Consider the following 23,976-nt stretch of genomic DNA (forward strand, 5'->3'; position numbering starts at 1 on the left):
TCCAAAATCTAATTTGAGGCACAATTTGAATCTGCATGCAATCGCTTGAAATGGAATGTGATTATTTAATGTAACTTGTAACTTTAATTTCAAATTCAGTTTTCTTAATTCAGATTCAGCTTCTGAGCGTCGACTGGAAGGCAGTCGCCTCCTCCATGGCTGCCAAAAGTGGCCCCGCCCTGCTCTTCCATAAAGGATAAACAAGCTATTTAAGAGCCTCCAAATGCTTCTTACCTGCCGAAACAACTCAAATATCCAACTCTGGTCCATTTTTGTAAGTAAAGGATGCTACAGTAAGATTTTGAAATAGCTACTTTTGAAATGCCGTTACACAAGACACCTGCTATGATCCCACTGCAATCCTCAGAGGCCAAGAATAAACTGCTGTAACTAAGTGTGTTTAAGTCAGCTGGCATCATTACAAGAGGGTCAAGCAAACATTAGGTTTACAGTTGACTTTGCTAAATGTGTAAAATGTGAATGTAGTTTAGGTCAGTCCCATGAGGCGGGTTTATTTTCCAACAGATTCTGACAAGAAACTTCAGTGATTCAGAGAGAGGCCCATTCTACTCTGAAGATAACCAGGTAAGATTTTCCCCCAATGTGATGACTGTACACTCTATTGCCCTTGTGTGAGTTGTTTTCTATGGGTGTGTTCCATTATTTTCCCTAGACGCTGCTTTGGATGCTTCATTTAGTAGTGTTAGTGTACCAGAAGGAGTTTTTCACTGGGGATCAAGCCTAAGAATCCCAAATGCCCTTTACGAGGTCACAGACAGACCGGAGGCTCACAAGCAGACAGATGGTAACGGACACCTTTTTTTTTTTTCACGGCTTTAACAAGAGACATGTCAACAGGGAAGAGTGGCTCTCAACAAAAGAATGGCCTCATCTCCCCATTATAACCTTTAAGAACAAAGTGAAAATATTCATGGATACACAAACAACCTATGATGTCGATGATGATAGTGGTACAAAGTAGTGATTCACAAAAAAAAATGCATTCATTCATTTCAAATGTTCTGTTTTAAAACCACAGATGACAATGACAATACTAATTGTTGATTCATTAAAGAACAAATTCAATTCTCCTCCAAATCATCTCTAAAATTAAAGGAGGGAGAACAGATGAAAAATTTAACAACCTATGACGAAGATGACGATGATGATGGTAATGATAGTTCAATGTAACAATTCACAGTAGAACAAATTTCCCAATTTCAAATCATCTTCAGGAACTAAGGGAAAATTAATTAAAATATAAACAATCCATGATGACGACTAAGACGATGGTGGACAGAAGAGTTAATTCACAAAAGAATTAATTAAATTCTCTTTCAGATCCTCTTTAAGAACGACAACATGACAGATGAAAAGTTAAACATCCGATGATGATGACAACGATAATCAATCCAAAACAGCAGAAAAATAAAATTCAAGATGCACCTCATTTTTTTTTCCTTTTAAACCACTTATACTTAACACCCCTAGTATTAATATAACATAAATAATTAATATAATCTAATATCCTAAGAGATTTTCTGGGTGATCGTCATCTGAACCAGCCAGAAGACGTGTGCAAATAAAAACAAGAATAAAGTATAAATCCACTATTTCTTGAGTCCTGGGAAAACCTTGTATCTCCAGCCAGTTTTCACCTTTTTGTGAGTGAGAAACCACAAGTGACAGATGATATTGTCTTATTGTAAAATTTTCAAAATGCATAGATAAGAGACTTGAACCTCTCCTCTCTGATGAGAGATTTTAACCTTTTTCAGTTGCTGAAAAAGTTTACCTTTTGGAGATATGTGGTTTTCCAGGGCATTTTTTTATGGCATCCACTACTACATCGAGTTAGAGAAAAAAATAATAGCAGGACACAAAAAACTGCATTATATTCAAAAGACACATCAAAAATAAAACAACACAACTTCAGGATGACTGAACAGGCAAAAGGTGAGATGAAGCAGTAAAAAAAGCCAATAAGACAATACAAAAATCTGTTTTAAACAAATCAAAAGTAAGAGGTAAAGCACTGGGGGTAAGAATGATAAAGGGTTTGGTTTGGACAAAGATTAGTCCTCATTCCAGACCAAAATGCTTTTCATATGGAATTCACTTCATTACAAGATCGTTTTCAAACCAGGACTCAAATTTGAGAAATTCAGTGGCGATAAGCATGTTAAAGGCCTAAAAAAAAGGGAAATATTAATTAAATGTTTGTTTAAATGTTTAATTAACCCCTCGGAATGGTCAAGTCTTAGCAAAATCATTTTGGGTTCTGAAAAATTTGTTTTGAAAAAAGGGGTCACAAGAGAAAATGTCTGAAAATTGGTTGAGGTTAGGACTATAGACTTAATCCACAGCTGTGAAACCAACTCCATGACGATCACACAGTGAGGATGATGCCCAGACTACGACCAACAGAAGACACTCAGGCAGACACAGAACTGGACTGACACAAAGCTTCAAATGATTCCAATATCAAGGCCTGTGCTGATATAGTAACCTGAATAATTATGGACTATTATTGATCGATTGTACAATTCTCGTTCATTGATTCCTATTTGGAAGATTCAGTTACCCAGTTTTGAGCATTTTCTGTTCAAGTGTAACTGATGGTCACTGAACCTGGGAACAGTGGTTTGTGAATAAGGATCAGCTTTTAATTTAAGAGGCTGTTTTAGTTACTATAAAGATACGTTTGTCCCGAATATGTTAAATACAAACTCCTCTAGTTCTTCTTCTTTCTCATCAAATCATTTAAATCTTGTGTTAAGTCTCAGACTGACAGAACAATGCCTGTAGAAATATTACACAATCTCAGAAAACAAAATGTATCATCTAACTGTCGTACCAATCTTATGTGCAAGACGTTAAACATTCTTTGACAATATATACAGAGGTGCATTGTGTCCCTGTCCATGTTGCATATATCTCACTGATACACACAGCAGTGCTAAATCCAGCTAGGCTCAACGAGACCCATAGACAGACAGAGTTTGACTTTGTAGTTTCCAGTGGCAGCAATGTTAGCTCGACAATCCATGGCCAATCCATGGTTGGTAGTTATAGAGAAGGGGCAGCAACAGGGCGCTCATGTCAAATGTGTACAGGGGGGAAAAGTTGGTATGTCAAAAAACATTCTAAAACAGCTGATAGTTTTTCAGCAGCTGTCCACTGTAACATAAGATCACAGTTGTAAAGGACAGCGTAGCATCAGCATGGTGACGATACTCAGTTGTATCAGTTGTTTATAATAAAACAAAATTTTCCCCATGGTACAAACTTCACGACACTGCATATTTTGCAGCTGTCAATTGCAAAATAATCCACTCCATGTTTTTCTGCCACTCTATAAACGCCCACACAGATAACACAAAGCAAAGTGAAACATAAAACCCGAAACATTCATTCATTAATCATTAAGAGGATTTAAGACATGATTAAGACATGATGATTTCATTCCGAGTGGTACGCCACAGAATGATTTGTTCATTCCAAAATTTCAGTTAGGATTTAAAAATGTCAACGATAATTGATCAGATATGTCATTTAGTGACAGCGTAGAGGCTTGGGGTCCAGCGTGGGCCAGTGACAGTTTACATCCAGTCATCATGGTTGACTCTAAATCAGCCAGTGACCTTGGAAACGGAAATACCTTCATTGGCTGGGAGTGAGTGTCTGTCTGTGTGCGGAGTCAGCTCTCAGCTATGTATATGGGACATTAAAAACATAATGAGAATTCATAAGCCTAGATATCTCTCGTGGTCAGGGTTGGGTTGGGCGCAGGTCAATTACACTCCACTCAAAGAGCCAGTGTTCAGTAGAGTGCTATCCAACGCTGTAGCAGGTCCAGGATTACAGCTGATTTTCTGTCAGGCAATAACCGGTAATGTGCTGTTCTTCTTCCTTTTTATCCTTCTCTCTCTCCTCTTCTTTCCCTTACATATCAGTGTTGGAGAGGGAGATCTGAGGGACCCATGGACCAACCCCTGACTTTTAGTTTCAACTAGCCCAGGAACAGTAATAAAAGAGTTCTAAAATGACAATGGGGAAGACTTACAAATGCAAAGTATATCTTATATAATCTTACAGCCAATTAAACAGCGTCGTAGCCAGTAACTCTGCTTAGTGGCTGGAATTGTATTTGCTTCCTGGTACCATTAGCTCAAAGAAGGTTCTACCAGAAAGTAGCAGGAACTACTGGGATCTGCAGTGGCATTTCAGTGGCAGAAGTCTTCCAGATGAACAGCCAGGCCGGCGGCTCCGCAACATTGAAACGAATCCTCATGGCTTTGCCGCTACAACCCCGGGGTGAACCAGTGCTGTATCTGAGCTATCCCGCGCTGCATCTGGGTGATGTAGAAGTCGGCGTTTCGAGAAAAGTCCTGACACACCGAGGAGTGGGCGTCGCCCAGAGCGCAGTAAAGGGCGGTGCCTCCCACACTGATCACCACGGTGACGAGACAAAGCAGGAAGAGAAGCAGGCAGGAGTCCCCACCCCCAACATCTAGAGAGAGAGATGGATGGAGGGACAGAGGGAGGGAGAGAAAGGGAGAGAGTGGGAGAGAACATGACAAACCAGACCAGTAGATTAAAATTATTTAATGGAAGTTGATAGATTTCTTTGACTACTTTCAGCAATGTTGCACATAAATCTGTGTAGTTTTTGTGTAGATGATGCCAGTCATCTTAAATTTAACACTATCAGTGTAACCAATTAGGCCCCTTAAGAGTGGCAATATTTACTGGTTCTGTCTTTATTCAGAGATATCTGTCTGAAACATGTGGGTACACACACACACACACACACACATACACAGACACACACACAAACACACACCGTGCTCATAGCCATCATCAGGGACTTTGAAGCGGACGCGTCTCTTGGCAGGAGGTTTGTAGGCTTGGGGCTCTGGCCTGGCAGAGACACACACATTTTCCACACGCACACTCCGTTTCTTCAGTATGGAGACCAGACCAGAGGCAGGAGACATCTGGGGAGCAAAGAAAGAGAAAGAGATGTTAGGAAGCACACACACTCACACACATACACGTAAGAATGTAATCACACTATCAAACTGCAACACATATTTATTCCCAATACACACACAAATTTTCACAAAGTTCACAGTAGCTCGGCTTGACGTCCATAGAGCAGTGAATACAAAATTTTGATCTATTCATCTTTACACATTGTTGAGTTGCAGCATTGTGTATGAGCAAAAGGCTTAGCATACAAAGCATCACAATGCACAAATTATTACCCCCGAAAAATACTACCAATCCCCTCCTCACACGCATACACACACAGATCCTACGTTGTCCAGTGCACTTACAAGCCTTTAAGTCCAGCAGGTGTCACTATATCACTGAATGACTGTAGTACACAATCAGCAGTGCTGAACTCTGTACCACACTATCAACGCTCCATCCAATATATTTACTCTCATTCAATACTAGGCAATCACTCACCAAGCTGAAAGACATTAAGTACCATTAGAATAATGGTAGCAGGCTCAAAACAATAGCATTTGAATACAAAATACCACTACAAATGAATATAGGCCTTGTGGTTGGGTAAACTAAGAGTGCCAGGCAGATTATCTATAGCATTTAGCAATAGTTACGCTTATAGTTGAGTCCACAAGTCAACACCTCAAATCACTTTTTGGTAGAGAACGAGAAAGAGAAAGAAAACAAGAAGAAAAGGAAAAAGAAGGTAGATGAGAAAGGAGATGAGAAAGATTACTTCACTGGTCATTTCATATATGCGTTTCTTAAATTCCTCTAAAGGTATGTGCGTGCAGCTCCCTACACATAAATCTTTCATGAGACAGGTCAGAGCGTGGAGGTAAGAGACAGATAACTGAAAACTAGAACAGATGAAGGGATGGTGGAAAACATGTATTGTAAAAAAGTAGAGAAAGAAAGAGAGAGAGAGAGAGAGAGAGAGAGAGAGAGAGAGAGAGAGAGAGAGAGAGAGAGAAAGAGTAAGATATAGACAGAGAGACAAAGAGATGGAGATGGATAATGGGAAACAATAACAGAAGAAATGGATAGTGGATAATTAACATGATGGACAGAAGAGGAGGAAGAGAAGGAGTAAAGAGAGGTGAAAGATGAGGGCAGAGAGAGAGACTGTAAATAAACTTCCGCTGCACCAACAGAAATGATATATGCGGACATCCGTACCAGCAGGGAGTAGGGGAAAGAATAGAGGGATGAGAAGGAGAGATGAAAGGATGAAGAGCTCAGGGAAACCACAGGGTGGGTGAGAGAGAGAGATAAAGGGAGCTGGTGGGGAGATCAAACGGTCTCAAAAGGAGGCAAACACAAATGTCACAGAACTCAGACATATGTGTCAGACACCACATGTTTAAAACACACTTCACAAATAAATGCAGAGTGATTTGAAAAAATTTTGTTTATGGGCTGTGTGCAAATAATGATTATATTAATGAAAACTGAAAAGCATTATTTAGATGTTTTTACATATTTCCAAATCAGTTTAAATGTTTTTCAAATGGTGGGTTACAGATATAAATCACTCTGAATTTATTTGTGTAATGTGTTTTAAACATGTGGCGTCTGACATATACAGTATTTCTGCACCTCCTCATGAGAGGAGTCTCTTCCCATCGCTGGGAAGAGACAGGAAGTGAGGGATGACAGGAGGGAACAAGGTACAGGAGCCACGGACAGAAGCTAAAAAAACAGAGGGAGCATAGATATACAGAAAGGATCCCTTGTTAAAAACCTGGCCAGATGGACTGTCAGAACAGACAGCGCTTCTGTCCAAATCCAAAGTTGTGATTTATGAAAAGGTTCATGATGTCATAATCCAATTAACATTGGTTCTCACAAGTTCTATCGTTTTTTTTATAATATTTTTCTAATACTTGTATGAAAGAATTTACTATAAAGTCTAATGAGATTAAAAAAAAGAAGAAAAGAATCCTATATCAGTGTTTCCTCTACATTCAATCAGGTGCAAATCTTCCAAATAAGAAAAGTTTCACTTCTGCACCTTCACTAGATCCAGCACAGGAACCAAAACAGGGGACCAAAACCCAAATTATGTCCAAGTTCAAAGTAACACTGCCACAACATGTTATAAAATACCTCTCTGCACTAGATTCTGTATTTGGTAAAAGCAGGCCACTTCCCTGGTTACCGTTTACTGCCTCCGTTTCTTTCTGCCTCCGCTCTACGTATCCATCCATCTACTGCTACCTCTCTTTCCTTTATGTCTCCTTCTCTCGGTCTCTCTCTCTCTCCCTTATCCCCTGCTCTCTCTCAGGGAGACATACCTCTGACAATAAGGCAGTACCCAGAACTTGAAGTTATAGCCAAGTCAGTCATAATAACTGCAAGGTCTCAAACCTTTTTAGCCTGACACCAAAGTTAAATAAATCTAGTCACATCCTGGAACCTCAGACATATTCTTGCCATAGAGGGACAAACCAGAAATAGGTTGAAAACCAAATTTGGGTCTTGGCTCATACTGAAATAATAGTAATAACAACACTGTAAGCCTGTTGATAAAATGTAGACGATAAATTTTGCAATAAACAGCATGACAGTATATGCTTCTCTGCCGTTTCTCTCAAAGTCCAATTCTCTCTTTTGAGATGAGTTCAATGTCAAATTGGCTTCCATATCCGCAAAACAAATCCATAGTCTGGGTTTCAAGATAATGGCTAGGTAATGCCATTAGTCTGCTGCAATAGGGGCAATATCAGCTCTGGCGAGGGCACAGGGCTCCATTATGGGCCTTGATAGATAGGCACACATGGACATAAACTAAAAATAGTTGTCCAATTGCCAATTAAAGCTTAATGTTTAACAGTGAATGCGTTTTTGGTTATACCAGGGAGTTTTCAGAATACTCAAAAACAGTGCAAAGGTTATTTAGTTAGACAGTCTGGATGAAAGCAAGACAAAAAAACATACCTGTATATGCACATGGACACACACACACACATGCACACTGTCTGCACATATTCATTATGCACCCACACATACGCTAACACACATGTCCATAAATACCCACACTAAACACACCAAACAAACCCAAACCGCCCTCCCTTCCTCACACACAGCAGCACACATAAGCATGTACACACCTCCTGTACAGTGATGAGTTTAGCCAGGTCATCCAGTGAGGCAGCTTCTCTGATGAGGTCAACTCTCTCTACTCCATACTCGTCCTCCTCTTCCTCCTCCCTCTCCTCCTCGTCTTGCTCCTGCTGCTCTATATGAGTCTCCTGAGGCAGGTGGGCTTCCTGGTGCAGTCGGGTTTCTACACTCTCCTGCAGAGGTAATGGAATGAAGTTATAAACTACATACCATTATACAGTCGTAAAAGTAGAAATCTGACTTGCTACTTTATTGCAGATTGATATAGCACAATTGATTCAACCCAGTTCAGAACTGTTCCCAGTTCATGAAAGCTTTTACATTTACTGTTCTAAACACCCGGTGATGGGTAGGTCGTTTCCTGGAAAAATCCTCTGGCACACTGGAAATGATGCGTTTTTCATTTCCAGCAGCAGCAACAACAGTTTATTTAGAATAAATTAAGGGAACTCGGTAGTTAGCATGAGCAGCAATAGCCACCATGGCTGAACGGAAAACAAATAGACTGGTACCAAGAAAAACTCAAACTTCATCAACAGAAAATCCAAGGAAAAAGACGTCACACTGTCTGACAAATGATCTCTGGAAGTGCAGTGCAAAAACACCATAACAATGACTGCTTATCACCAAAGATGTCACCTCCCCCCCAAAACAAAACAAACAAACAAGCAAACTCACAGATCACCACTTTAAATAGTTTAATGTAAAATATAGATTATTTGTTTTTACTTAAAACTTTCAAGGCAGTTAAAATGTCTTAAGTAGCCAACGTACATGGGACCAATTTGAAAGGATATTTACTAAAGTCTGATCTCTCTACCTGGATTTCCGGGCAAAGATGGGTCTCCTCATGCAGCTCCTCCTCAACTAGGGCCTCCTGGTGCAGGTGGTCCTCCTGTTGTAGCTGCTGTACCTCCACCTCAGTGAGGCCACTGACCAGTATCTCCTCTGGGAGAGCCTTCAGACAAACAGGAGAGTCTCTCTCCTCCTGCTTCTCCTCCTGCTTCTCCTCCTCTTCTTCTCCCTCATCTTCCATCTCCAGAGCCTCTGCTGCCTCCTCCACCTCCCTCCCCTCTTCTTCTTCCTTTATTACCTCCTTTTCCTGTGTCGGCTCTACCTCTCCTCCCTGCAGCTCTGCGGGTTTGGATCGGTCCATTTCTCCAGCAGCAGGGGGGTGTAGTCCAGTCCCCCCTACTGTGGTGATGTATTCTATCCCTCCTTCCGCCTTTCCTCCCTCTCTTTCACTGCCCTCCTTGTCAGTCAACTGGCTTCCATGGAAACCGTCCCTCCCCTCCAATTCCCTGTCTGGGTCTGCCCTGCCCTTATCTGAGTTCTCCGGGGAGTCGAGGCTGTCTGTCAAAATCGTGGAGGATGTGATTGGTTGGCTGTTCGGAGAGAGGGAGGAGTCTGCGGCTCTATGCTCCATCCCTCCTTCAGCCTGATGGCCTACAGAGAAAAAGAGAGAGAGAGTAGAGAAAGAGGGAGGGAGAGAGGGGGATAGGGAAATAGAAACAGAGAGCGGAAGAGAGGTATCAAGAGAGGCAGAGAGTGAGAGGGACATAGAGAAAGAATAGAATAAAAGGTAGACAGAGGGAAGATAAAGAGAGATGAGCTGGTGAATAAGAAAGACTGTCTATGAAACAAGGGAAAGCTCCTCTCCTCTGCTTGGTGCAGTTTGTTGCAAGAACAAGCATTAATCTGTCACATGATGTCAAATTAACTCAACAGGCAAATACCCACTGAACAGTATTACACTGTCTTAACCTTGTCGTCCATCACAGCGTTCCAGTGTGTGTCTGAGCTGCCAGCATTGTGAAAGTAAAACCATTCAGCACAATGTCCTGTCTCTCTCCTCAACAGTAAGGTACACCAAAGATGCTGTGTGTGTAACTCACACCTTAGGCCTCTAGTGCTCCCCTTTGGTTCATCAATTAGCCAAAACCCAAACCTGGGGACCTCCGCAAAACACATACGATTCTGCTTGTGACAATATCCCATTGATTTATATTCATTCCCTTACCTTGCCCTAAACTCTAATGCAATCAAACTATATATGGGAGGACTTTTAGATCTTAAATGCTGAGTGAAACACCAGTGTGAAAACACTCTCTCTCTCTCTCTCACACACACACACACACACACACACACACACACACACACACACACACACACACACACACACACACACACACACACACACACACACACACACACACACACACACACACACACACACACACACACACACACACACACACACACACACACACACACACACACACACACACACACACACACACACACACACACACCTGAGGTACATGAAGACAGTGCGCCACCAAGTATCTCCTCTTCAAAGGTAGAAGGCCTCAGAAAGTCCAGAGATGAACACTGAAGACACACACACACACATGTTTAAAAAATTACCTTAAGAAACAAGTGTCCCAATATTTACATTATTGACTGTATAGGGTACAATATAAAGGTAATTTAGCAGGCTTAGTTTTAATTTGCTGCTGTTGTGTTTATGTGCATTGTAAGCCTGAATTAAATGAACTCAAACAGAGTGTTTACATATGCACATGTATAGTGGCGTATGAAGGTGACACTCTGGGGTGTGGGGAGTACCACATTATGTAAAACTCATGCAAGTGTACACACACGCATATTAAGCTTTAGCAGATGTGTATATAAGGGATACTTGACAGGTGAATGTCATAACATAACACCAATGATACACTTGAAATGCAAAATACACATGCAAATGTAAGATAAGGCACCACTTGCTGTTTAAATTAGATGTGCATAATGACATCTCACACACACACACACACACACACACACACACACACACACTAAAAATGATGGAAGTCTTACCACAGCATCTCTGGCCTGGGGTCTATGAAAGAAATAAAGAGATGAGAATGAGAGACAGAGACAGAAATAGAGAGAGAGAGACAGAGAGAGAGAGAAACAGAATGAGACGGTAAGAGTATCAAAGTCTGTTCCTGTTTTCAGTATATGTAGCAGTGAAGGATGGGTGGCCATACTCTGCTCTGCAAATCTAATATTAGCCCTAACATATTTCCCTGGCTATTGCAACGTGTGTGTCTGTATGTGTGTGTGTGTGTGTGTGTGTGCGACTAAATGAAACCCTAGCAGTGCAACGGCTCAAATGACTGAAAGTGCAGCAGCAGCAAAGGGCCATATGTTTAAACCATCACTGCTGTACCCACCACACACAAACATACACATGCACGTACACACAGAAAAACACACACACTTCACCTGTCTGGAAGCGTATGTGCAGGTGTGTACAGTGTAATAGGGTCTGTGTCTGGCAGGTACAGTATGTTGAGGGCTTCCCATTAAATATTGAAAATGTCAAGGTGGGTTTCCCTTGACTTATTTGTTACACATGCATGAGCCCGCACACACACACACACATTCTGTCATAGACGCAAAAGAAAGACATTTGCAGTAAAATTATTCCTCCTCCAAGTGATGTTGGGAAGATACTTGGATTCTCCCTCAGTAAAAGTAAAGATTCAGCAGAACGCCAAGTCAAATCTTTCAAGAAACTGAATAACGGCAAAAGTGCTCACTGTGAGTCAACTCCAGATAGAATCTATCTGTTTAGAGCACATTGCCTGTTCACTGAACCCTGCTTTCATGTGTCAATTCATAGTCAAATTTGATTTTTAGGGGAAACTGCTGCTGCTTCAAGTGCAAGTGGTTTTGGTTGCATTAAACATACCAAACCTCACAAACTAAAGACATACATGCAAAGAGAAGCACACACACACACACACAGACACTCATGCAGACTGACCGACTGTGCGTCTGGCAGATGTGTGTAAGAGTGTCCAGCTGCTGGGTTGCCAGGTCTGAGTCAGAGGTCCTTCTGCAACGACTCTCTGAGAGAGAGAGAGAGAGAGAGAGAGAGAGAGAGAGACAGACAGACAGACAGACAGAGAGTTAAGAGGATAAACAGAAAGAGAGGTAGAGCACACATATACATAAGCACACTATTTGAGTGTGTGCGTGCATCTGAGTGTGTATGTGTGTGCATCTGTGTTACCCCACTGTTCCTGTAGTGCATTCAGGTTGTCTAATATTCTCTGGTGATAGAGTCGCTCTAGTTGGACGCACCATAATGCCCGCTGGTCTGAACAACAATGATTAAGGAACAAACACACACACACACACACACACACACACACACACACACACACACACACACACAAACAAACAAACACACATACAGAACAGAACAGAAGAGAGATGAGGCCTACATAAAACAGTTTGCTTTACAGGCTTTAAGAAAATGGTGTCAACTCTATAACTCCCTTGGTTTTCTGCTCACACACTGCCATAGCTGACAGAGAGGGAGGGGGGGAGAGAGAGAGAGAGAGAGAGAGAGAGAGAGAGAGAGAGAGAGAGAGAGAAAGAGATAGTTGAGGGAGAGAAAGCGCTCCAGGAGGTAGTCTCTCATGTTTATGGATATGAGCAGCTAAAACACAACCCTTCTTTGATATGGCTCAATGCCTTCTCTCTCTCCAACTAACCCTCTCTATGCATGACATGGCTAAGCTAGCTTTCCTCTTCTTTGACTCTCTCATTCCTTCCTTCCTCGTCTTTCTCTCTTTTCTCTGATTAACCCACTGTCTAGATTTCTAATGCTTGTCCATCATTCACTCTCTCCCCTCCCTTCCTCCTTCCCTTTTGGCTTTCCCCCCATTCCTTCCTCCTAAGTATGGTTCCGAAAACATTCTTTTACTAATCTCTTTTACTAAATTCTTTTAATAATTTCTAATACTGCTGGTTTGGAGCGAAAGTGAAGTTCTTCAAGGGTTCTTTACAGCACCATGATGGTCCTATGTAGAACCATTTGAACATGAGAACCTTTCTAAAAGGGTTCTTTGTAGCACCCAAGTGAGTTCTACTATGGTACAAGCTGGTGCTTTCTACAACCCTTCTGCAAAGAGTGTGGAATGTTTCTTTACAAAGAGATAATTAAAAAAGTCAAGCAAGAACATTCAAAGAACCGGAGTATCTTCCTTCTCTCTGTCTGTGTCCCTCCTTTCTCTCTCCCTCTCGAACCCTGTAAGCCTCTGGGCGTTCTGTCTAAGCTAGATCAACTACTTCTCCTTTTCCTCTCTTGTTCCTCCCCTCCACCTTCTGTAATTAACCCTCTGTATGTTAACCTTATCTCTTCTATCTCTTCCCTGCTTCCTTTTCTCCTTCTGTTCATTGTCCTCTCTCTTCCTAAATCCTCTTCTTCCCTCCTCTTCTATCTTCCTTCTTTCCACCTTCTTCTCCTCTCTCTCTTTCTGCTCCTTCGCTTGCTCTCTTTTTATCTCTGTGAAGTCAGTGAGGCATTGAATTATCCGCTGTAACTTTACTGCAACAAGTCACTCCAAGACACTAAATCCTCAAGCTCTAAGCACTGGGAGTGGAATAGTACTGACTGAATGACTGACTGACAGGCAGATAGATTAAAAAAATTGGCATGCAGATAGCGAGAGAAAGAGATAGACAGATGCAAAGACAGACAGGCAGGTAGGTAATCAGATAGGCAATAAATGTATAACACTTTGAACACATATACATATAAAATACAGGCTGTCAGAATCACACACACACACACACACACACTGTGATAAGGATACAATCTTCCTGGAGGACAAAGGCCTCAGCAATCTGCAGAGAGAGAGAGAGAGAGAGAGAGAGAGAGAGAGAGAGAGAGAGAGAGAGAGAGAAAATATGAACACCACATTTACAACTTCACATCAACGTGCGGTAAGCTTTTTTCTGTCTTGACATGCGTCTCTGTCTTTTTCTGTACAGCTGTTGTCAGTTCGCTGGAATTAACAGAGCCAGGCTTTACCAACATTTACATCTTGTGATTTCAAACGCAGAGAGCGATTCCAGGCTTTCGCATCATATCAATTCTCTCACGGAAGCTAACAGGGAAATGGTGGCTGTAAAGGAGTATAAAACCTGTAAAAACTTTTTCTGAGCATTGTAATGAGTGGTGAAGTCATTTTTATATGCACATTAGTTCCCCAACACAACACAAGATCAGTGAGATAAATGGGATCTGAAAAAGTGCAACAAAAACAGACAGACAGACAGAAATGCAAGACTACAATATATAGAGCTGAAATAACAATGCCACTGCTGCAGTTACTACTACTACTACTAACAGTGACAAAAAACATGATCTGATCTGCATTTAAAAAACAAATAAGACAAGAGTTTAACAGCAGCCAATCTCTTAATGAAAAGATCAGGTCAATAGTTTCAGGCTCTTGCATTTGTAAGAGCCAGCGTGAAATAGAGAGTGAGAGGAAAAAGGAAGATAGACCGCCTCAGAAAAAAAGAAAGAAAACAATGACAGACACTCTACCTGTCTTGACCAAATGTTGCTTTCATGTTGCTCAGCTCACCACCAAACAATCCACAGAATGAGAGAAGTGTGTGAGAGAGACTGGCAGAGAGAGCGAAGAGAGAGAGTGGAGAGAGAGAAGGAGGGGGGGGGGGGAGCGAGAGGGAAGGAAAGGGGGGGGCACAGAAGCGCTCGCATTTCTAATGAAGTGAGAGGCGGTGACAACTGACTGACCTCTCTCTGGGTGATTCTACCAAAACGGTTCAAATTGGGGGTTGGTAAAAAGTTGAAATTGGTATTCTATTTTCCCCAAACTTTCACCATATCTAACAGTAGATTCACACTGTGTTACCACTTTTGATACAATGTGGGCGGTGCTTGAGTTACTTGTCTGGTCTTGTGCAGCAACAAAGCTTGGATTAGGATAACATCCTACAGAGAAATGTAATTAACAATATGTTCACATGCTAATTTTGTTAGCCTACATATGTAAGATACATTAAGAACAACAAAGCCTACACACATATTGTTTTCCGAATTCGATAGGCTACGGTAATCACATGGTAAAATGTAATATTTCAGCTCCAATTAAATTACTTCCCTCCAAAAAATAGCACACAAAAACTTACCATTAACACAAACAACGGCTGCCATTGAACTCCACTCGTTTTAAGTGTTTTATTCCTGTACTCTTTTAAGTAATAATTAAATAAACTAATAGAAAGGAAAATCTTGGATCGCGGTGATCAACTTCTCATCATCCATTTTTTGTCATGAGGCAGAACGTTTATTGACTGAATTGTCGCCATGTTGGTAAGAAAAAGAGTAGGCACAGAAATCTGTTTGGTTGTTGATGGTTAATGACTGAGAAAAGTTAAGCTGTAGTCAACTTTTCTCAGCTAACAAGCTGGTTGATGGCTGGGATTTGGTTGATCGGCTCAATAACGATAGAATGGACTTCCAGTGAGTTGTTGATGAAGTTGACGACACATACAGTATGTACAAAAAGCTATTCTACATGAATTCTACATGTAAAAAAAGGAATTCTACATGAATTCCTTTCCTTTCTGAAAGTATTGATCAAACTAAAAAAAAAAATCAATATTTCTTTGTAAAATATGCAAATTTGAATATACTGATTGATATACTGATATACTCATAGTTACCAATTGATGACATTACATGTGCATGTCAGTTATAACCATAGAATTTTGATTGATAACTCAAAACATTTTAACAACAGGTGTTTTGGAAGTGAGTTAAAATAGGTAAAAATGTTTTAAGGATTATTTTCATCATCTGAAATTAAGGTGTCAGGTATACACTCTCATCTTTTTGTCCTTTATGTACTTAAAAAGTCCCTAACATGGTCTTAATAAATATCTAAGATCTGAACACTTAATTGTTTTTCAAATAATTCGGAAATTTGCAATTTGAACCATTTTGTTAGAATTGCCCCTCTCCGTCTCTGTCTCTCTCTCAGTCTTTCATCTCTTTCGACTTTGAACCTCTTTACCCATTCTCTAACCCGCCTCGTGGTCTTTCTGTCAATTCTCCAACAATTCATATTTATGCTAATGTTGTTGACTTGGAACCTCCAGTCATTCATGACCCTTGCTCTCTCTCCCTCTCTCAACCCCTTTCAACAGTCCATTCACATCATTTACGACTTATGCAGTCATGTGACAACTCTGCTACTCCAATTTTGTTATTTATTTACTTACTTTGATTAAACGGCTTTATGGTCCTCTACTGTTGAGTGACTCCATGACTAAGAAACTCATTCAAAACACACTTGGAATATACAAAACACATAGGCCTCAGTTGGAAAATAATCATTCTCTCGTTAATTACTTAAAAGCGTACCGATTAGAGATACCAGAGAGATTTCATTTGATGGCTGCACTGTGCTAATATCTCCCCAGTGTCAGCACCCTAACAGAGTTATTTTTAACCACCACTTTAAAACATTATGGGGGAAACACTGATTACACAATATTATTATTACTGTGACACAAAGGTCACAGTATGTATCATTGGGATCAACATATATATCTTGTGGGAACTAAAGTAAAAGACCTAGAATTATCCCAAACGAAAAGTATGTACTTTCTGCCTCTCTGTCACATGCAGACATGCACACACATACACAGCTGTTTGCCTGGAAGTTCAGGTGGAGCGTCTCGTAAAGGCATTAACAAATCAAAGTGACAGAATGTTCACACACACCTTTACATACAAGCCCTGTCATGTAGTTCTGTGTGTGTGAGAGAGAAAGATGTAGAGAAAGAGTGAGAGAGAGTGTGTTTTTTGTATGTGGTGTGCATGCAGTATGTGGTGTGCATCCAGTGTGTGTTTGTGTGTTTGTTTGTCTGTGTGTAGACACAGAATGCTCTATTTGCACACTCTTTTGCTAAAGTGTGCAAATAGTGCCTTGAATTGTCTTCATAGTGGAGTTTTGACAAAAGCCTGTACCTTGCTGGGTGTGTGTTCTTCCTTTTTAGACAGTTTAGACAGAAGACACCCATGCCTTAGGGTACAAAGTGCCATTTCTATATTATGAGCTTGAGTGGATAAGAGTGATTCAATGATCAGTGTGAGAGAAACAGTTTGATGGTAAAACAGGTTGAAAGAGAGCAAAAGGCAACTTACAGAGAGAATGAAAGAGAAGAGAGTGTCTGTTAGGGAGAGAGAGTAAGTGAGGTTACCTGGTGAAGGTAGTGTGGAAGGTGAGTGTCATCTCCTCTTTGTGCCAACTGCTCCAGAGATGCCAGCAGAGCGGGGCTGGGGATGGGCCCTGTGGGGCAGGTGGGAGCCGAGACAGACGTGGGCACTGTAGCGGAGGTAATGGGTTCTGTTGTTGAGCTCATAGGTCCTGCAGTGGAAGTGGTGAGCCTTGTGGTGCAGGCAGTTGCTGTAGATGTACTAGCCTCTGCGGCTGAGGTGAAGGGCTCTGCATATGAGCTAGCAGGCCCTTTGGTGCATGTGGGCCCATGGATGAAGATGGGCTCTGTAGATGAGGTAAGAGGTTCTGTAGTGGAGTCGATGGTTTTTGCTACTGTGGTTTCTATGATACATGTAGATGTGTTGGTGGGCATTGTGGCTGAGGTTATAGTTAATGTAACGGAATCTATAGGCCCTGTGGTGCAGGTGGGTCCTGGAGTGCAGGTAATGGGCCCTGAGGTGGAGGCGATAGATCCAGTGTTGGAGTTATGAGAGTCCACCTCAGCATCACACTGGCTCAGTTCCACTGGACTGATGGGATATGCAGTTTCAGGGTTGACCACTGGAATGATGGGGGATGTAGGCTCTGGACTGGTCCCAGGGCTGAGGGGATATGGAGTCTCCAACAGACTGCCTACAGAGGGAGAAATAAAGACAGAGAGAAGGGAGCAAACAGAAGAGACAAAGAAAGAGGGGGAGAGAGAGAGAGAAGGAATGATAAGGACACAGAGAAAGGGCTGAAACAATATGAGTCGGAAACAGCCCTCTAAAACTCTCAAGAACAATATTATGACTGCCTGTACCAAAGACAACAGTGTTAACAGGCATCTACAGTATATTGACACATTTACATATTGGACCAAATGTCGAACTAAGCCAGTCTCCTATTCACTATAAACGGAGTAGTTGCAATAAGAGTGACCTGCTTTGGCTTTGTTGTACTGTAGCTTTTGGAGAGACTCACTCTGTTTAAGTGCTGTAAACTATGTTTCCTGTGTGGTTGTCTTTTGTGGATTTACACATAAAAATCATAGAGGGCAATTGAGCAAACAAATCCTCCAAATCCCTACAATTCAATTACCCCTTTAAAAAAACAGCCATTGAGTAAGTGTATTCTGTCATCATAAATCACCTGCGTGCGATTGGTGGTTTCACACATACACACTCAGGTAATTTATGGACACACACATACACTTTAAAATCTCTTCAACCCTTATGGAGACATCTCTCTCTCTCTCTCTCTGTCTCACTCTGTTTACACACATGTGTGCGCAAACACACACACTCAAGAGTTATGTCAGTTATGTTTGGGAGGACGCCGATTAGCATCAGGCCTTAGGCACAAGCAGATTGAACAAACAGATATAACTATGCCCATGGTGCTAAGCTGGTATTTTCAGAATAGCTCAAATAGTGTCGCCGACATTAGAGCCTTCAAGAACACAACGCTGAATGCGTACCAACTAAAATGCTAATGCAGGTGGGACATGGGACAAAGGACAATGACTGTGTGTGTGTGTGTGTGTGTGTGTGTGTGTGTGTGAGAGAGAGAGAGAAAGAGAGAGTGTGTGCCTGTGTGGGAGTGTGTACATGTGAGCTATAAGCTGGTTCTGTTTGAGAAACACTGACTTAGTGTTACAAACTACCAAGCTTGGCTAGCAACAATGACTGTGTGTGTGTGTGTGTGTGTGTGTGTGTGTGTGTGTGTGTGTTTCTCTTACCTAAAAATTCCAGAGTCTAGGATTGTCTTGATCTCCTCTCTATTCCTCCTTTGTTTTCTGTTCCCTCTATCTTTCTCTTCTCTTCATCCCTCCCTCTCTCCTCAAATTCCTTTTCTCCCTTTCACTCATGGCTCTAGCCTCCTGCCATTTAATTCATCCTGTTTCACTCTCTCTCTTTCTCTCGGTCATGTGATCAGGATGACGTCATCACTCTGAGTCAGCCTGACCTCAATCTGAAATGCTGACCGCTTAACAAACAAACACACACACACACACATAACATTACAACAATAACTAACCCAGACCCCTGGCCCTCACTACACTACCATTCCCTGAATGCCCTTCATGTTGGCAAGCACCGATCCTGCTGAAGTGTCCTTGAGCAAGACAGTGGACTCTGCTGTTCTCTAGCTGACCCTGCACTCTGAAGAATTTCCCCACAGGAGTCTATAAACTATCACGTTACCGAAGTTAATCTCCTATTTATTGTCAACGGAGTAGGTCCCATAATGTCTTGACTCTCTTATTTGTGGCTTTGAAAAGAGTTGTTCATATGCACAAACCTGATCTAAATTGTCAGAGATATGGAATAAGATGTCAATTCTGTTTTAGAGTGGATTTTTTAGAGTGGAGTGAGGATTTAAAATAGCACTGTGTGTGTGTGTATATATTATGCAATTCTCTACTCCTGTGTGTGCACGTCTGAGTGTGTGTGTGTCCTACCAGTTTCAGAATAGGAGGAGTCTGTCATGGGGGTGTCTGGTGACTGGCAGCGAATCAAACTGCTTGATGTCTCCGATTCTTCCTCCTCTTCCTCCTCCTTCATCACCTCATCATTCTCTTCTTCCTCGTCCCCCTTCCCCTCCTCCACCCCATTGTTGTTGCGAGAGGTTTTGTGGATGAGCTTGTGTCCTCCTCTCTCCTCATTTTGTGAAAGATTCTGACTTTGGGTCTGTGTGAGCTCGTTGAGGTTTCTGTTTTGGGCAGTGCGAGCTTCAGGGTCAGGTAGGTTATCGCAGAGGTCAGCCCCGTGCCCCTGACCTTGTGACATCACTGGCCCCTCCCTCTCACACTGACCTGGAGATAAAAAAGATAAAAGATAGAGGATCAGGTGAAAAACAAAACACTGAATAATGTACTCATTTGCCCAAATAATTACCCCTACTGGCATTTGTGAGTTAACACAGCCTTTTGGCTTTTTAAGCTTGGATGTTCTGTCATATATAAAATTCTCTTTTGCTTAGTCACTTTTCAGTGAGAACACCTCCCTAAAAGTTCAGCAGCAGCCAGCCTCCAACTTAAGTTGTCCTGCTGATCTGCATTCATGACTAGCATTCAGGCGTATTCATCCAGCTCTCAATATCAGTAATTGCAAACAGGCAAAATTATCTCTGTTTGTGTCATCTGAGGAACAAAATGAAATGATACTACCAGAAACAATGTTGTATGTAGTACAAGTTTTATACTAAGGTCTCAAAATGAAAATAAGTCAGTGGTGGCTGCTATAGGTCGCCAGAGTGGCTAAGATTGGTTACTGATCATTCATGAACTCCTGTAAAAGGTATGTGCACTAACAATTAAAATGTATTAAACAAATATTACTTCTAAATATCTTTTTATTGGAAAACCATGATGTGCTTGGACAGAGACAAACCCTAAACAAAATTTGACACCACTAGATCCCAATAGAGGTATCATTCAACCGACCTTGACTCAATATTTACAGGTCAAGCTGTCAGACTTGCCTGCAACTTGAGACAAACCGACCGCAGCGAACAGAGAGAAACAGGACTCAGCTTCCCTCTCTCTCACAGTATCAGTAGTTTTTCTGACAGGTCATAACTGACTATATGTTATATTTTCTGCTATATTTTGATTACTTCTGATTGCTATTATGGAAATTAGGGAGCTGTATTTTAAAGGGTTACTTATATTTTTTGTTCTGCTTTAATGACTCTTTAACACTCACCACCATGATCCATCAGGCTCCGCCCTCACAACCTTTGACCTTTCAGCTTGAAGGTCAGTCCCGCCTGCTAGACACTCCCCTCTTCAAGCCTGCAGAGGTAAGGAGAAAGAGATTGAGAGAGAGAGACAGAGAGAGAGAGAGAGAGAGAGAGAGAGAGAGAGAGAACGAGTTTAGCATCATTCCTGAGTTGCCAAACAAACCCTACGACCTACTAAGATATAAAAACCCTTCAGAGCGTAGCAGCCCCACCAACACCTTGTCCTGAGCTGGAGTGACAGTCTACACACAAATAGATTGTGATCAGTGATTATGGGGATTTCTAATTATTTCACTTGCTCTTAAGATATGAAACTGACTACTCAGAAAACAAAACCGAAGCAATTGACAACTCTTTGCACAAGTCCCAAGACTTGTAAGAAACAATTGGCTGGCTCAGCATTGTACAACATGATGACAGAAGAGGTTTAAATGAATTTAAATTGATTGATATTACCTAACTAACTAATATGATACCCCACAATAGTAGCCAACACCACTTATCCTTAACTAAAACAAAAAAAGAGAGTGAGAGAGAGAGAGAGAGAGACATAGACAGACAGAGAGAGAGAGAGAGAGAGAGAGAGAGAGAGAGAGAGAGAGAGAAACACCTAGTAATTCAGTTGTCAGCTATGGCATTAAATTGTTAATTTACTGTGGAAGGATTTATGACTTGGGGAGAAAGCAAGATCCACAGAATAACTATTTACGATGTGAACCCAGTGTAGAAAAACAAGCAACACTCTGAAGGACAAGTTATGGAGTTATGCATAGCAATAGATTGTGCACAGATACACAGACATGTTTAATACATTAACTGTAACCCTTATGAGGGCATTACATTGACTTTGACTCTTTCCCCTGGCCACTACATGCCTGGTCTTAACCCATACCAACTCTAATTTTAACCATAAAAATATTCTTTTTCCTAATGAGGTTCAGAAAATGGCCCTCACAAGTCTGGGTATTCTAGTTTCTAGTGAAATCTGGACCCCATAAGATGGTAAAAAGCATAGCTTACACACACATCCAGGCTAATGAAGGTCTATCCCAGAGGAATAACGCTGTCCTGGTTTCCACCAGCACTAAGCTAATTGTTCCTCCTGTAACCCTGTATAGCACTGTCTGAGACTCAATCAGCCCAAACATCTATAAATAAAGCCAAGACAGAGGACCCTGCTACAACTTGGGTTTCCTGCGTCCATCTTCCTGCGCCCTTTTTGTCCATAAAAACTGATGACACACAGAAATGTCCAGTAGAAAAACACTTAAGGAAACAATCCCATGAACAAAGCAGCACCAAGGCCTGTTCTCTCGACTGGGAGGTTACAACCTACGGGATGATGTAACTATCTTGTCTTGTTGTTATAATAAACTCTATATATCTCAACAGGAGACAACACCCTATGGATATGTACTGCATGTCCCCATGGGAGACAAAACCCTCTATATATCTATTCCCTAGATATTAACTTGGTTTTAAGATACAAAGCATGGGATGACAGATTGATACGGTCTCTAATTATTCTAAACTCTGTACGTCCCAATGGAAATTGAAACAGTCCCAGACCAAGACAAACAACTGCTACCTGGGGCTTATGCAACAGCGACCTCCAGATTACACACAGGTGTTATTTAAGACTGCAGTTCCCCAGGGCCTGCCCAACCTCTCTCTCATGCTTTGTAGATGGCCTTTTTTAATCTGTCTTTCTACCTCCCTCTCCCCCAGAGCCATCCGTCCACACACCCATCCATCCTCTCCTCTCTTTGTGTCTGTTTGTCTGTGCCTCCACAGGGGATCATGAATAATGAAGGACAGAGAGACAGAGAGACAAACGGAGGGAGAAACAGCCAGGAAAAACACAACACAACACAAATATTGAGAGAAACAGACTGTGAGAAAGGCAGGTGGAAATACCTGAGACAGGCAAACAGACAAAAACAGACAGGTAGAGATACAGACAGGCAGAGAGGCAGAAACATAGAAACAGCCTGAAACAATCTGAAAGAGGCAGATAGAGAAAAAGAGAGAGACAGGTGGACAGGAAGACAGACATACTCAGTATTGTACAGTGAGAAAGGCAGACTAGGCAGTTTACATGAACACTCCCTGAAAGACTGTGATACTAAAAATCTAGCTAAGCTGAAGTGAAACGTCGGCATTAATGGCATCCTCAATAATTCAGAGAGGGGGGGCATCATCGTGTTATTGCCACTGTAACGTTATTAGACCGGTAATGTTGTTATAAGACAGAATGCTTATGGCAGAATGTCAACAAGTGTATAGTTTGAAAGGACACGTTTATGTTTGTCTGTTTAGTGTCATATGTAGCTTATGGACCCTACGTCTAAACACGCACACACACACGCACACGCGCACACGCACACGCACAGCTGACAGTTTATTCATTTCGCCACATCACGGTTGACAGTGGTTCTATTCACGTTAACTACCAGTTAGTTAGCTACTGGCTGGCTAGCTAGCTAACGTTAGGACTAGCTTGGTCGCTAACGTTACCACTCTAGCATAGATGTGTTGCTTTAATGCGTCTTGACTAACGTTAGCTACCAAGGCGACCCTATCTCTGGCGACAAGCTTGTTTTGTTTCATCAAATCGCTAGGAAATAGGGAAACATAAATAACTGGGTAGACCAAACAGCAGAAGCTAAGACGTTATACTGTATAGTTGCTGCTGTTAGCTAACGTTAGCTAGCCTGTGTAATGCTCAGGCACATCTGGACAACACATAATAGAGCAAACCCTTTCACACATACCTTACGTTTGCTCTAAAGGTAAAGCGTTTAATATAATATAAGCTATCACCTGGAAGACAAAACAAGCAAACGGCACTTACGGTTGAACAGACTGGTTAATTCGGTAAATCCCTGCGCATCTGTCACCTCGCTCCGACCGACTGATGGTGATATTGTAATGAATGTTAACATTACCTACCAGCCAGGGGTCGTCGCTACCTCTGTCACAGGGCCTG

The 23,976-nt window shown here is 41.6% G+C and overlaps 1 protein-coding gene across 1 annotated transcript; it reads right to left on the reverse strand.

The window, feature by feature from the left end:
• Nucleotides 1-811: 811 nt before the first annotated feature.
• Nucleotides 812-23,951, reverse strand: LOC139657121 (consortin-like). The gene is made up of 13 exons (XM_071534841.1): nucleotides 23,842-23,951; nucleotides 20,951-21,039; nucleotides 19,705-20,058; nucleotides 17,245-17,894; nucleotides 13,818-13,848; nucleotides 12,227-12,313; nucleotides 11,978-12,062; nucleotides 11,023-11,044; nucleotides 10,458-10,536; nucleotides 8,966-9,591; nucleotides 8,133-8,318; nucleotides 4,847-5,000; nucleotides 812-4,513 (listed from the first exon to the last, which is right to left on the reverse strand). The coding sequence occupies exons 2-13, from the start codon at nucleotides 20,961-20,963 to the stop codon at nucleotides 4,305-4,307; spliced, it is 2,496 nt and encodes an 831-aa protein (XP_071390942.1). The 5' UTR covers nucleotides 20,964-21,039; nucleotides 23,842-23,951; the 3' UTR covers nucleotides 812-4,304.
• Between the last annotated feature and the right edge of the window lie 25 nt (nucleotides 23,952-23,976).

The sequence above is a fragment of the Centroberyx affinis genome, unplaced genomic scaffold, assembly GCF_046629955.1.
Source record: "Centroberyx affinis isolate AG114_WGS23_722 - 3 ecotype Tasmania unplaced genomic scaffold, CSIRO-AGI_Caff_v1 ptg002634l_1, whole genome shotgun sequence".
Classification (NCBI taxonomy): domain Eukaryota; kingdom Metazoa; phylum Chordata; class Actinopteri; order Beryciformes; family Berycidae; genus Centroberyx; species Centroberyx affinis.